Source organism: Theropithecus gelada, chromosome 17 (assembly GCF_003255815.1).
Source record: "Theropithecus gelada isolate Dixy chromosome 17, Tgel_1.0, whole genome shotgun sequence".
Taxonomy (NCBI): domain Eukaryota; kingdom Metazoa; phylum Chordata; class Mammalia; order Primates; family Cercopithecidae; genus Theropithecus; species Theropithecus gelada.
In genome coordinates this window covers 49,380,082-49,392,798 of record NC_037685.1, presented here as the reverse complement: position 1 = coordinate 49,392,798, position 12,717 = coordinate 49,380,082, and the positions used below count along the sequence as shown (strand labels likewise).

The 12,717-nt window shown below is 56.5% G+C and overlaps 1 protein-coding gene across 3 annotated transcripts in view; it reads left to right on the top strand.

The window, feature by feature from the left end:
* Window positions 1-11,869, top strand: part of CARS2 (cysteinyl-tRNA synthetase 2, mitochondrial) — a 60,361-nt gene extending 48,492 nt beyond the window's left edge. Inside the window, exons 11-17 of one of the 3 annotated variants that reach the window (XM_025364724.1) lie at window positions 2,448-2,514; window positions 6,244-6,382; window positions 7,290-7,413; window positions 8,865-8,967; window positions 9,141-9,257; window positions 10,752-10,958; window positions 11,673-11,869. In XM_025364724.1, the coding sequence (XP_025220509.1) occupies window positions 2,448-2,514; window positions 6,244-6,382; window positions 7,290-7,413; window positions 8,865-8,967; window positions 9,141-9,257; window positions 10,752-10,958; window positions 11,673-11,815 (900 nt within the window). In that variant the 3' untranslated portion in view covers window positions 11,816-11,869. Of the gene's footprint in view, window positions 1-2,447; window positions 2,515-6,243; window positions 6,383-7,289; window positions 7,414-8,864; window positions 8,968-9,140; window positions 9,258-10,751; window positions 11,103-11,672 lie in introns of those variants that run through there. The other 2 variants (XM_025364723.1, XM_025364722.1) reach the window with 2 other exon arrangements.
* The last annotated feature ends 848 nt before the right edge of the window (window positions 11,870-12,717 follow it).

Here is a 12,717-nt window from a genome sequence, read left to right as displayed (position 1 = left end):
TGGAACCACAACACCTTGGGTGAGGGAGGGTCTCCAGTGAGCCTGCGAGTTGCGAATTAGAGGACCCAGGAATAATACCGCTTTTTTCACAAGTTGGGAAGGAGCACCCAGGAGACGGACAGACGGAAATTGAATTCCAGTGTGATTACTGATGAGTTACTGTTGGATTGGACAGGGGCTCTTCACACACACACACACACACACACACACACCCCAACCCCCTCCCCACCCCGGGCCCCTGTGGCTGCCTGGTGAAGTCTGTGGACCCAGCCTTACAATTTGCTTTAAATACATAAAATAAAATACATAGGATCCCAAAGGCCGTCGATGATACTGAAGTAGAGGAGCACGTGCTCTGCTTGACTCAGTGGTTAGCTCAGCGTGGGTGGGGTCTGATTGCTGCCGTCCTCTCGTGATTCGTGGAGTGTAGTGTCATCCCTGAGGGGTCACCTGTGACGGCTGTGGCCACCGCGCCAGGCACTGTGCTTCGTGATTCGTGGCGTGTGATGTCATCCCTGAGGGGTCACCTGTGACGGCTGTGGCCACCGCGCCAGGCTCTGTGCTTCGTGATTCGTGGCGTGTGGTGTCATCCCTGAGGGGTCACCTGTGACGGCCGTGGCCACCGTGCCAGGCTCTGTGCTTCCTGATGTGTTTGCTGCCTGCACTGACTATCGAAGGAAATGCCCATTTTAGTGCAAGGCCGGCAGAAATAAACACATAACTGTTTAACCATCCCAGTTCACAGATCTCCCCGCCCGCCCACCTTCTCTCTGTGGGCCCCTAGGAGGTCTGTGGACCCCAGGTTGAGCACCCCTGTGTTAGGGGATTGGCCCAGCAGCTTTCTCATTATGCCACCCCACATGAGAATGCCTCTCACTGCCTCAGGCACAGGCAGACGTGACCTCCTTCCTGGTGGAAAGCAGACCAGACCCGCTCAGTCCTCTGAAGGGAATGAGCCCCGGAGGCAGGTGGAGCAGTGTCCTCCTCCTTCCAGCTCAGCAGCCCAGGGAGTCTCCTCCTTCCTACCGGGTGGGTGGGCGAGGCCGCTGCAGCCTGCCGCAGGGACAGCCCCTTCGACCCCAAGACGCTCTTCAGTTGCATTTGTTTTGCTCTCAGTACGGTTGTTGAGCAGCGTGGCCTTAGGCCGGTCTTTTATGCCTTATAAAATACCATGTGTTGAGATACAGTATTTTGAGCTGGACTCCGCCGTCTCCAGCTCACTCTCCCCGGCAGCTCTGTGCTCCCACGACCACGCTGCGGAGGACGCGGGTGTCCGAGCTCTGGCGAGCGGGTGCAGACTGCAGGCTGGAGTCAGCCCCTGTGCTGTGGACTTGTGTTGCTGCCCATCAGCCTAGAGATGAGGGGATCAGGTTTACCCGAGGGAGACGGAAGCGCAGTCCTCACTCCAGCAAGGCCGGCGACAGCTTCCTGCACAGAGGACAGGCATGGGGTGAGCCAGTTCTGTCTTCTGAGGTGGTGGCAGGAAAGGGGGCTTTGGTCAGAGCTGGCAGCATGTGCTGCTGATCCAGGCAGGGAGCCACTCGGGCTCCCGTTGGAGCGCGTCCCTCGCCGGGGGATGCAGCCGGAGCTCAGCTTGCTTTCTTGGGGCCACGCTGGAAGCCCAAGCTGGGCAGAGCCCTCTTCCTTCTCTCCCCCACCCTGAGTCTCATCTCATCTCTTGAAAGTAGCTGCCAGAGCTGAGCCCTGAGCGCCCCACAGGAGGCTTTGCCGAATGCCGTGCTGCTTTTGCGGTGCCTCTAATGACCTCTCCTAAGCCTCCTCATGCAGAAAGCTCCACTTCTTTCTGGACAGACGTTTTCTAAATGATCTACAGGACCATACTGGTTGGGTTCTGAGTTTTACTTATGTTTAATCAGAGGCAGGGCGGTTTAGTCTTCAAGAGACAGACTTAGCACATGCTTTAAACTCAGTGTTTACGAGAACTGTGCCACCAAATAGGATGAGTGAGGCTGTCGCCCCTTGGCTGGACTGAGCCGGAGGTCAGCTGGGTCTGAGGTTAACCGCAAGCTTCTCCTGGGGGCCTGCAGGCAGCCAGAGCTGGTGTGCCTCCCGCCGCCTACCTGGTCTCTTCCTGAGCACAGCATCCCTCCATGCTGTCTGTCCCACATCCCTGTCGTGTAGAAAGAGAGCCCAGGCTGAGCACAGGACACTCCTCCCGGAGCCTGCGCAGGTGGGGAATTTCAGGCAAACCGGCTTTCTCCTCTTGCTCTTTCCACAAATACTGAGATCGAACATGGAAAGTTCAGTGAGGAAGGAAATCACCAGGAAACAGGTGGTAATTGTGTTTGGAGGACTCATTTTCATCAAGATTCCTGATTTCTTGATAAGTAGAGATAACTCATGTAATTGTAGTAAATAACATACTCTCTGAACAGTGCAAAGCGTAAAAGCAAATCCTCGTGACTGCCTGTCTCTCGCTTTACCAGGACTTTCTGAAGACCTTTTCCCCTGACGTCTTCCGGTTCTTCTGCCTGCGGAGCAGCTACCGCTCAGGTGAGCCGGGCGCACGTGGAGTGGACTCCTCCCCAGCTCGGAGACAGTCATTCCGACAGGACTGAGAACAGCAAAGTGCAGGCCAGAGAATAGGCAGAACCTTGTGAGTGCAGCTGCTGGGGCCTGGAGGTTCAGGTTGAGAGTGACCCCAGAGGACGAGGGATGCCAGCGCTGGTCCAGGCTCAGCCCATAGTGGATGTGGGCTTCCTCGTCAAGCTCGAGTCCTCTCCACTCCTTCTCTGTGGGTCTGGACAAGTCGTGAACCCGCAGCACGTCGGCTTCCTGCTCTGTGAACTGGGAAATTGGAAGGGGCCAGCCTGGCACGGCCCCTGAACATGGGAGCCGTCAAACGTGACCCTGCCTGTCCCGCCCAGGGACAGCACTTCCCTGAACAGTGTGTAGCAGAGCCAGGTCTCCTGGATGGGTGATGACGGGTCCTCCCATGCTGCACGATTTTGTTGCTGCCCCAGGCTAGGCTTTTGTCCAGGAGTTGTCTAGCACTGGCCTGGCATGGTGGCTCACGTGTATGATCCCAGCACTTTGGGAGGCCAAGGCTGGCAGATGTTTTGAGTTCAGGAGTTTGAGACCCGCCTGGGCAACATAGCGAGATCTCGTCTCTACAAAAAATACAAAAGGCCTGGTGCGATGGCTCGTGCCTCTAATCTCAACACTTTGGGAGGCTGAGGCAGGTGGATCACTTGACGTCAGGAGTTCGAGACCAGTTTGGCCAACATGGTAAAACCCCATCTCTACTAAAAATACAAAAATTAGCCAGGCATGGCGATGTGTGCGTATAATTCCAGCTATTCAGGAGGGTGAGGCAAGAGAATTGCTTGAGCCTGGGAGGCAGAGCTGCAGTGAGCCATGATCATGCCACTGCACTCTAGTCTGGGCGGCTGAGCAAGACTCCATCTGAAAAAAATACAAAAAATTGGCTTGGTGGCAGGCATCTATAATCTCAGCTACTTGGGAGGCTGAGGCAGGAGAATCACTTGAACCCAGGAGGTGGAGGTTACAGTGAGCCGAGAAAGCACCACTGCACTCCAGCCTGGGTGACAGAGCAAGATCTTGTCTCAAAAAAAAAAAAAAGTTGTTATCCAGAGCTGGATCCCTGGTGACGGGTGAGGGCTGGGGACAGTGGCACTGCCTGCCTGGCTTGACCACCTAACTGGCAGTAAGGTCCCAGTGTATGGCTAGTGCTGCAGGAGCAGGGCCGGTGTCCTCTGGAGATGGTGACAGTTCCTTGCTGGTGAGCGAGGGTTGCTGCCCTTCTGGCCTCTGGTGTCCCCTCTGCTCCGTTGACACTGGCGTGTCCCTGGGCCACTGCTGTTGCCACGCCACCTCGCTCTCCCGCTTCTTGTCCTCCTACATAGCACTCTTGCTCTCAATTGATGATTTCACCTTTTTAATGAAGACGATGGGGGTGAGGACATGCAGCCAAAACAGTGGATTCTCATTCCCCCACGGGGTGAGTCTATCTGGCCAGATAGATTTTATCTTTATGTCACACACAAAGCTTTGGTGGGTTTGGGTGAGCCCCTGGGCTGGTCCCATCCGTCTCCCTCCCCTGTGCTGTGCCTGCAGAATCTCACCTGGGCCACGGCCTGGCACAGGCTCCCCGGCCTGCGGCTCTTGTCAGCTTGAGTGGGGCACACAGACACCTGCACGTTTGACCACCGAAAGGCTACCTTGGGCCATGTCTTTATCCTGGCTTCGACACCATGTTGGCTTTCTACTGCAAGTTCCGGTTTCTGAGATGTGGTCTGAACCTGTCCCCTGGGTGGAACTGCAGTGCATCAGCCTAGGGGACCTGTGCTCACAGGCGCGCGAGCCTGAGACGGAAGTGTCACCAGCCTCGTGCTCACCTGGCCTTGTGCAGCATCTGTGTGTGGTGTGCACTTATACACAGTGAACACAGACCAACCATGCCGTGAGAGGAAGAGTCGGGAGGCGAATGGGCTGGAGAAACTGTTTCTGCCTGGCTCCGTGTTGCTGGAAACGGGCAGAGGCGGTGGGGATGAATCCTGTGTGCAAGTGCAGAGCTTTCTCCCCGGCTCGTGCTTGTTCCCCTTGTGGCTGGGGGCTGTGGTCCTTTCAAAGCTGTTCCCCGTGGATCCCTTCCCAGGGGCTCTTTGCCCTCAGAGGCCCCTGCCCCCCTTCTTCTCGTAGATTGTGGCAGGATTAGGGGCAGCGCCTTGCATGACTGTCCTAATCGTGTGCAGTTCCTTTTGAGCTTTGAATATGAAGTTTGGTCTGAAAAGCAGCTTTCTCAAGCCTGGGCAGCTCTTTCCGGAACACATTCCCAGTGGGAATTTCGGGTGGGATTCAGGGGGCACCGATCTGCCGGTGAGGGATTTCTAGGAACACAAGGTTAGCGGGACGTGGATCCCCACGGTGGGCACGACGCCCCCTCGAGGTCAGAGGTGGCCATGAGGCGCTGGGTCGTCACCTGCTGTCTGGGCTTCCTGCCGTGAGTGGTGTGGGAGTTCAGGATCCTCCCACACATGCTTTCTTCATCTTTGGGAAGACAGAGGGTGACAGTGGTGGCATTCCCGTGCCGTCTGTGCTGTGCTGACACTTTGGAGAGGCGTCTCCCGTCTGTAGAGCAATCCTTGTTGGAGGAGTGCAGCTGTCCTTGACTTTGAGGCAGAGGGCGTCTCCGTGCTGGACATCTGTCTGCCCCTGCCCCTCTGATGCCCCATCGTGCTGTGTCATTAATGGTAATCTTATTCTAACAGCCTCCCATGCGTTTTAAATGTTGTCAGATCGCTTTGTGGGTTTCTGGCTTTTTCTCTTCTGTCAAGCTATTCAAAGCAAAAACTGAAAGTGAATTTGGAAAAAAAGGAAAAATGTTAAGTGAGATATTAGACAACCCTGGGGGAGATTTTCACTGTGTTGCTTCCCGCTTGAAGCCGTGTCTGACTTTGGAATTCTCGTTTTGAAATCAGGACTTGTAGGCATGTTAGGATGTAATTTTCGGCATATGTGTCCAGATAGGCTCTTTTTATTCCTGTGGTTTTCAAAGAGCTTTTTGAAGCAGCGCTCCTCAAAAGCACGGACTGTGGCCTCAGACAGTCTGGGAAGCAGAGTAGGCACAGAAACGAGAAGAAGGTTTTAGAAATGTGTGGCTGGCTCTGCTGATACGCAAGGATGTGCGATCACTGTGAAGCGATTCATTCCTGTTGTGTCTCACTCATCAGAATGCAGTAGACTAGAAACCACCAGAAATGAACAGATGTAAACAGAAACACTGGCCCCTCATCCAGGTGGCCTAAGCAACACCCACAGACTCTAAAGCTGGGTCTGGGGACTGCTCCTCCCTCCCGCTATGGGCCGTCCCATCACACACGGGCACTTTCCGGGGGGCGCCTTCCCTAGAGGTGCCTCTGACCCCAGGGTGGGGCTCCCTCCATCCAGAGCCAGCTGTTGATCCGCACCTCCGTCCATCCGTCAGTGGAAATGCGCCTCTCAGCTGGAAGCCCCGGGAGCATTTCTCCACCGCCACCTTGTTCTCCTAGGGCAGGTGACACTGAGCTGGGACAGACCCTGTGGTCTGTGTCCAGTGGGCCTAGGGACTCGCGGTCACTGGAGGGCAGTGAGGGCCGCATGTCCCGCTCTCCGTGTGGTCCCCGGGTGGCAGTGCCCTCAGAGAACACTGTGATTCTGCTGGACGAGGGCAGGGGCACAGCATGGTGGGCACCGCCTCAGGGACCATCTCTTCCTCCTCAGCCATCGACTACAGCGACAGCGCCATGCTCCAAGCCCAGCAGCAGCTCCTGGCGCTGGGCTGTTTCCTGGAGGACGCACGTGCCTACATGAAGGGGCAGCTGGCCTGCGGCTCTGTCAGAGAAGTGATGCTGTGGGAGAGGTAAGAGACCCGCCCAGCACGCGGCGTGGCGCCCCTCCTGCGGCCTGCTAGGCGCTGCTGGTGGGCTCCTGAAGGGGAAGAGCGGCCCCCAGGAGACAGGGCGCTGGACAGGTTTAGGGTCAGGGACTTTGCAGAGGCCCCAGGAGACTGGTTGCTGGGCAGGAGGTACAGGGTCAGGGGCTCCCGAGATGTCCCAGGGAGACAGGGTACTGGGCAGGAAGTGTGCCTGGGGCCCTTGGGCTCTGAGCCCCCTGCTCAGAGTGGCTTTGGGCTTGGATTCCCTGTGCGAGGAGCAGAGCTGCTCATCCCTCCCGGTCCTGACCGTGAGGAGCCAAAAGCTGTAAAACACACAGGCCTGGGCCCACAGCATCGCCTCCACTCCCCACCCACGGGTGTCCTGGGCAGTGCTGCACATTCATCCCGGTGTGCAGAGTCTTCCAGATGGTCTTGGTGACAGCCCACCCCTGCCGCTTCGGCAGGGCAGGCTGCCAGTGGCCACGGGAGGCTGAGATCCAGGAGCCCTGGGCCGGGCCTCCCCAACCTCTCTTTGTGAGTGGTCAGCTGTGCTGTCTATCCCCCACCGAGTCTTCCCTGCCACTCCCCTCAATGTCTATTGGTTTTTAAAACCGTCATGGAAATGCCCACGTGTGTCTTGTGTGTTAAAATACAAGTGTCACCGGTGACCTCTGCTCTGGGACTTTTTCCTGGGGTAACACGACAGTTTGCAGTTGATGTTACGTAATTAAGTTTCTGCTACTCAGGAACTCACAAGTCTGGGCATAGGACCTAGGCAGAGTCCCCAGATTAAGAGCCCCCAGCGTGTCTGCCTGGGGAAGGACTGGCATGGGGGCCTCCTGGGGAGGGTGGGGCTCCCTCTGCCGCGACTGTTCCTCTCCTCTTCCCTCAGGCTCGCCAGCACCAAGAGGGCCGTGAAGGAGGCCCTGGCAGATGACTTTGACACACCCAGGGTAGTTGATGCCATCCTGGGCCTTGCGCGCCACGGGAACGGACAGCTCAGGGCGACCTCGAAGGTAGCTCAACGAGCAGGTGGCCTCGCGGTCCCCCTGCCAGGGGCATGGGTCGGGTCCTCTGGTGGGTTTTTCTCATGTCGGCTCGGCGGGCTCTCTGCTGATTGCGCCTCCCGCAGCTTCTGTGGAGGAACTCGTGGAACCCGAGTCTGCCGCTGACACAGGATGGCACCCAGCTCGGGGCTTGACCCTCCCAGGCCTCAGGGCCACCTGGAGAACAAGCTCTCGGGAGCCCCTGAAGCTAAGAAATTATGTGTGCGTGATCCTCAGGGGACACATTTCATGTCCCCACTGCATCCATGGCACTTTCCCAGAGAGCTTTTGTGGGGAACTTTTAAAGGAAAGACCCATTTACCCCAATGCACTGTTATGCAGTCTGCACCCCAGTGTGACGACCACACCAAGCACCCCGGGGTCTCAGCCTGGACCTGAGAGTCACTGAAAGCGTTTAGTGGGGGGTGGGACAAAGACCGTGGAGGCGGCGGCAGGCTTTGGTTCCTGCACTTCTCAGGGTTTCCCCTGCCAGGCTCTGGGAGGCGCAGAGTCAGGAGCCCTGTGACCTTTCATGACCTGGGAAGCCGAGGCCATTCGTGCCTCTCCCATCTCTGGAAACACCTGTGAGTTCTGGCCACGTCCTCTGCTAGCTGAGCGTCTCTGTGGAGGTCTCCATCCCTGGCTGCATGCAGTGTTGGGTTTCAGAGCATCAGCAGGTGGGGCAGGGTGCCATGTGCCTGTGCCAGGTGCCTTTGGTCCAAATACTGCAGACGTGTAGGGCTCACCTCTGAGGGGAGCGGGCATTTGAGTCACAGCTGGGTGCAGGAACAGGCTGCCCCACACTGAAGGCAGCCAGGCCAGGCTGGGGCAGGTCCCGGCCAGGCTGCTCCTGCACGGCAGCTCCTCCTCCTCAGCCGTCCGCCCGCACGCTGCCGGCACTACCAGGCTGGCCCAGGTCTAGGGCAACAGGGGCCTCTTGTGGCAAGGGGTGGGGACAAGTAAAGAGGCTGGCGCCTGCGCTTTTCCTTCCCAACCTTTGCAATTTTGGGGCACCTGCGAACTAAGGCTAGTGGGGGTCTCTGTGCTTGGTGACTGATGTGAGCCACATGCCAGGATTTCCTTGTTTTCTGAGAAACCCAGCCCAGTGCCCACTCAGCCTCCACCTACCATGCGCCGCCTGCTATACTCCACGGTCATGCTTTACCTGCAAAGCCTGGTGGGCTAGTCACCACCCACATGACTGGTGGGTAAACTGAGGCACAAGAGATTCCTCATGCACCTATAGTTGTATGGTCTGCAGTGAGGTAGCCGATGCCAGAGCTGTGTCCTCCCTCCATAGAAGCCAGGAGAAAGGCCAGACTGGTGACCTGCTGAAGCCTTTGTCTTTTGATATTGAATTCCATTTGCCCACTGCCATCAAGACTGCTTTTAAGGAGATTCCGCTGCATGATCTCTTACAGGAACCTGGAGTGCCGAGAAGTCCTGCTGTGTTTGGTGCCATCATCTCTTACTTTGAACAGTTTTTTGAAACTGTTGGAATTTCTCTGGGCAATCAACAGGTAGGTCGTATTATTTTAAATGCTTAATTCTGGAATTTTCTCCATTTTTGTCCTAAAAGGGTAAAGGGACAATAACCTTTACCCTTTTAACTTGGAATAGATCATTATGATGCCACACTAATTTATTTCCCTGTTTAAAAACATGTTATTTTCCTGGAAAAATAAACACACTCAGAGCCAATCCTTATAAACTCTCGTGCGCAGAACCAGAGATGAGTCCATCTCAGCAACGGGGTCGCCAGCTCTGCACACACGCTTATGTTGAAAGACTCTCAGAATGTGCAGAAGTCACAGGCACACCGGTCACATTTCTTCCTGACCCATTTGAGGGCAAGTTGGCGGCCTGAGCCCCCTTGCCTGTCGCATGCTTCCTATGGACAGGACAGGCCCCCCGACAGGTACGAGTTGCACCTGCACCTTCCCAGGCTTCTCCACATTCCTCCTCTTCCCTTGTAACTGGAGCATTTTTGCAGAGAGACTTGGATCCTATGAAAATACCCCCTTCCTTACCAGGCTCACTTGGAACTTCATTATTGCATCAGTACGGATTTGAGGTTTCCTGCCTTATTCTTAAAGTCCCCCCCCCAATCGCCTTTTATGAGTATATGGCTGAGGAGGCCCCTTGGAACTGGTGCTGTATCCCTGAAAGTCCCTGTCATTCTCTGGACGCCCTTGGAGAATGCTCAGCACAAGGCGCTCTGGCTCTGTTGGGGTGTGGCTTGGCAGCTGCTGCCTGGACGGAGGCTGCCACTCTAGACCAGCTGCCCAGCACCCCAGGGTCCCGCTGCTTGGGACTGGGGCCCAAGCAGGTGTGCTGGAGGCCTGGCTCCGGGCTGGACACGTCTCGCTGGCTCTCAACAGAGAACGATAGTGTCTTTTCCAAGTTTGGCTCATTTATATACCTGTTGATCACCTGGTAGACTGAGTTTCTCTTTCTGGCAGTCCAGCGTCTGTTGCCAATCACATAAGAGTCTACTGGTGTGAGACGACCAAGTCTTTGCAATGTACATGTTCATTTTTAGGGTGGCTTTCCAGAGTCTGTATTGAGTAAGAAAAGTGGGATCTGGCCAAGCTCTGCCTAGTCCTTGTCAAAGATACCTCATTCACCTTCCTCCGGCCACAAGGGCTAACGTCTGGGCCCACTCTGGGCTCATATTTTTGTAATAACAAAAATCGTCTTTTATCATGGAAGCACTAACTGAGGGGTGCATGCACTTAAGTAGTTTGACACCAAAGTATAAGGTTGTCTGTCCGTTTCTTATTTTACACACATGAATTTAACAAACAGGTACAGCTGCCCCTTCCATACTGCCCCAGGATCCCTTCTCAGTGGGAGGACAGCACACAGGCCTTCCGCCCCAATCCCGTCCTCAGCACCTGAGGCTGTGACTCTCAGATCATTTGCCGAAACACATCTGCAAGCGCTCAGCCGCTGCCCCCAGCCTCATCCTCAGGTTGCTCCTGATACCTCGGCCACACTTGTGTGGGGTCTGGAACCCAGGGAGCGCTTGTGTTCAGGGCAGGGTGGTGTGCAGCCCCCAGCCCATCCTTCTAACTCCCAAGTGAGCATCAGTCAGCTTTGCTTGGATGAGAGATACTCAGAGTTGAGAGTGGAGACTTGCGCAGAGCCCAGCACTTGCGGGCTGTACCCAGCCCTGCCAGTCCCAGAAAGAGGCCCAGCTGTAGGCAATCAGGGAAGCCCAGGGCTGGGTGGGTCTCAGCCCAGAGCCCAACCACCTGGGGTGTCCACAGTCTCCAGGGGATGTAACCGTGCCCTGCCGGCTTCAGTGTGTTTCAGGAGACGGCAGCGAGGCCACCTTGCGTGGTGTGGTGGAGGAGCTGGTGCGGTTCCGGCAGAAGGTCCGGCAGTTTGCACTGGCCAAGGCCGAGGCCACGGGGGAGGCCCGACGGCAGCAGCTCCTAGAGAGGCAGCCCCTGCTGGAGGCATGCGACACCCTGCGCCAGGACCTGACTGCCCATGGCATCAGCATCAAGGTGAGTGCCGCACCCAGGTCAGGGACATCACCCCAGGAGCTAGGTAGATCAACAGGTGTCACACAGACATGGAGCCATCAGAGGCCCAGACATCCCCTGTGACCATGCTTGTTTTTCTTTTTTTTTGAGACAGAGTTTTACTCTTGTCACCCAGGCTGGAGTGCAATGGCACGAACTCGGCTCACTGCAACCTCTGCCTCCCAGGTTCAAGCGATTGTCCTGCCTCAGCCTCCCGAGTAGCTGGGATTACAGGCATGCGCTACCATGCCTGGCTAATTTTTTTTAGAGAGATGGGGTTTTCTCCATGTTGGTCAGGCTGTTCTCAAACTCCTGACCTCAGGTGATCCTCCTGCCTCAGCCTCCCAAAGTGCTGGGATGACAGGTGTGAGCCACCGTACCTTGCCCATGCTTCTTTCTGAGAAACCCATCCCTGTGATAAATGAGGTGGGAGGGCCGTGACGGAGGGGCCAAGTTGGCTGGAGGGGACGCTGAGCACGGGCACGTGGGTCCTGCTCAGCCCCCGCCACCTCGTACAGGTGCTGCACGGCTCCTGGCCTTCTGCTGGAGGCAGTGGGGCCCTTTCTAAGCGCCCGGCCAGCTTTTTAGGACAGGCCGGTGAGGGAACAGGCATCCTGAACCTGGTCACGCTCATCAGCCCCCTGTGCCACGTGACGTGGTGTCTACTCAGAGTTGGACCTCACTTTTCTTCTCCAGGACAGAAACAGTACAACGTCCACGTGGGAACTGCTGGATCAAAGGACAAAAGACCAAAAACCAGTGGGCTGAGGATGCAGCACAGCCATGAACCTGCTCACGACAAGATGCACCTGTGCTTTATGTTAAAGGCTTTATGTTAAAGCTTCCTGTCGGGGCTGCTAGATCAGCATTAAAGTAAGGCAACCAACAGTGTCCCACTGGCATCTGTTAGTAATTAAGCCTAAACATTCACTGCGTTCTGTGGCTACAGACTGTCGACTGAGTGAAGTGGTGTCAAACATTCAGTAGCATCCAGCAGCACATGTGCCTGTGCGTGAGACCCACTGGCCCTGTGCCCAGGGAACAGACAACACAGGAACAGAAGAGCAGGGACCCAGGGAGGCGGCAGGACGCAGCCTGTCTCCTACTGAGGGAGGGGCTGGGGATGGGTGAGGTGGGTGGGCCACGCAGCAGCAGTAAGGCAGAGCAGGGACACCAGGCCATGCTCTCTGGGAACCCCTCCCCCAGCAAGAACACAATCTTAGTTTGTTTCTGTGGTTACAAAAGTATCACATTCACCATAGAAAAAGTGCAGCTGAGAACCTGTCTGCAGTCCCGCTGCCGTCCTGACAGCCGCAGGCCATCTGGGTCGTCATGGTCTGAGCACAGCAGTGACGGGTCGAGCTGGGCCTGGGAAGGGTGGTTCCGGAGGAGTCCGGGCAGCCAGGCTGACAGCCAGCTGGCGAGGTGTGACAGACAGGATTCCTGAGCGGGAGGTGGTGGCCAGTGCACAGCAGGCTGCCTGGGCTGCAGGTGGCCTCCTAAGCACCCGCCTTGCGCCGGACCTCGCCTTTCTGTAGTAAGCCCAGCACCACAGCTGTCAGTGACTCAGCAGGGCGACCCTCTCCACTCTTCCCGCTCGCAGAGCCTGGGCCAGGCCTCTCCCTGTCGCACTGGCATCTCAATCCCACGGGCACAGGCAGCAGCAGGACCTGTGACTGGGGGTACAGCCTTGCTCATCGTTTAACCTGAGGCACAGGTCTCCTGTCTACAGAGAAGAACG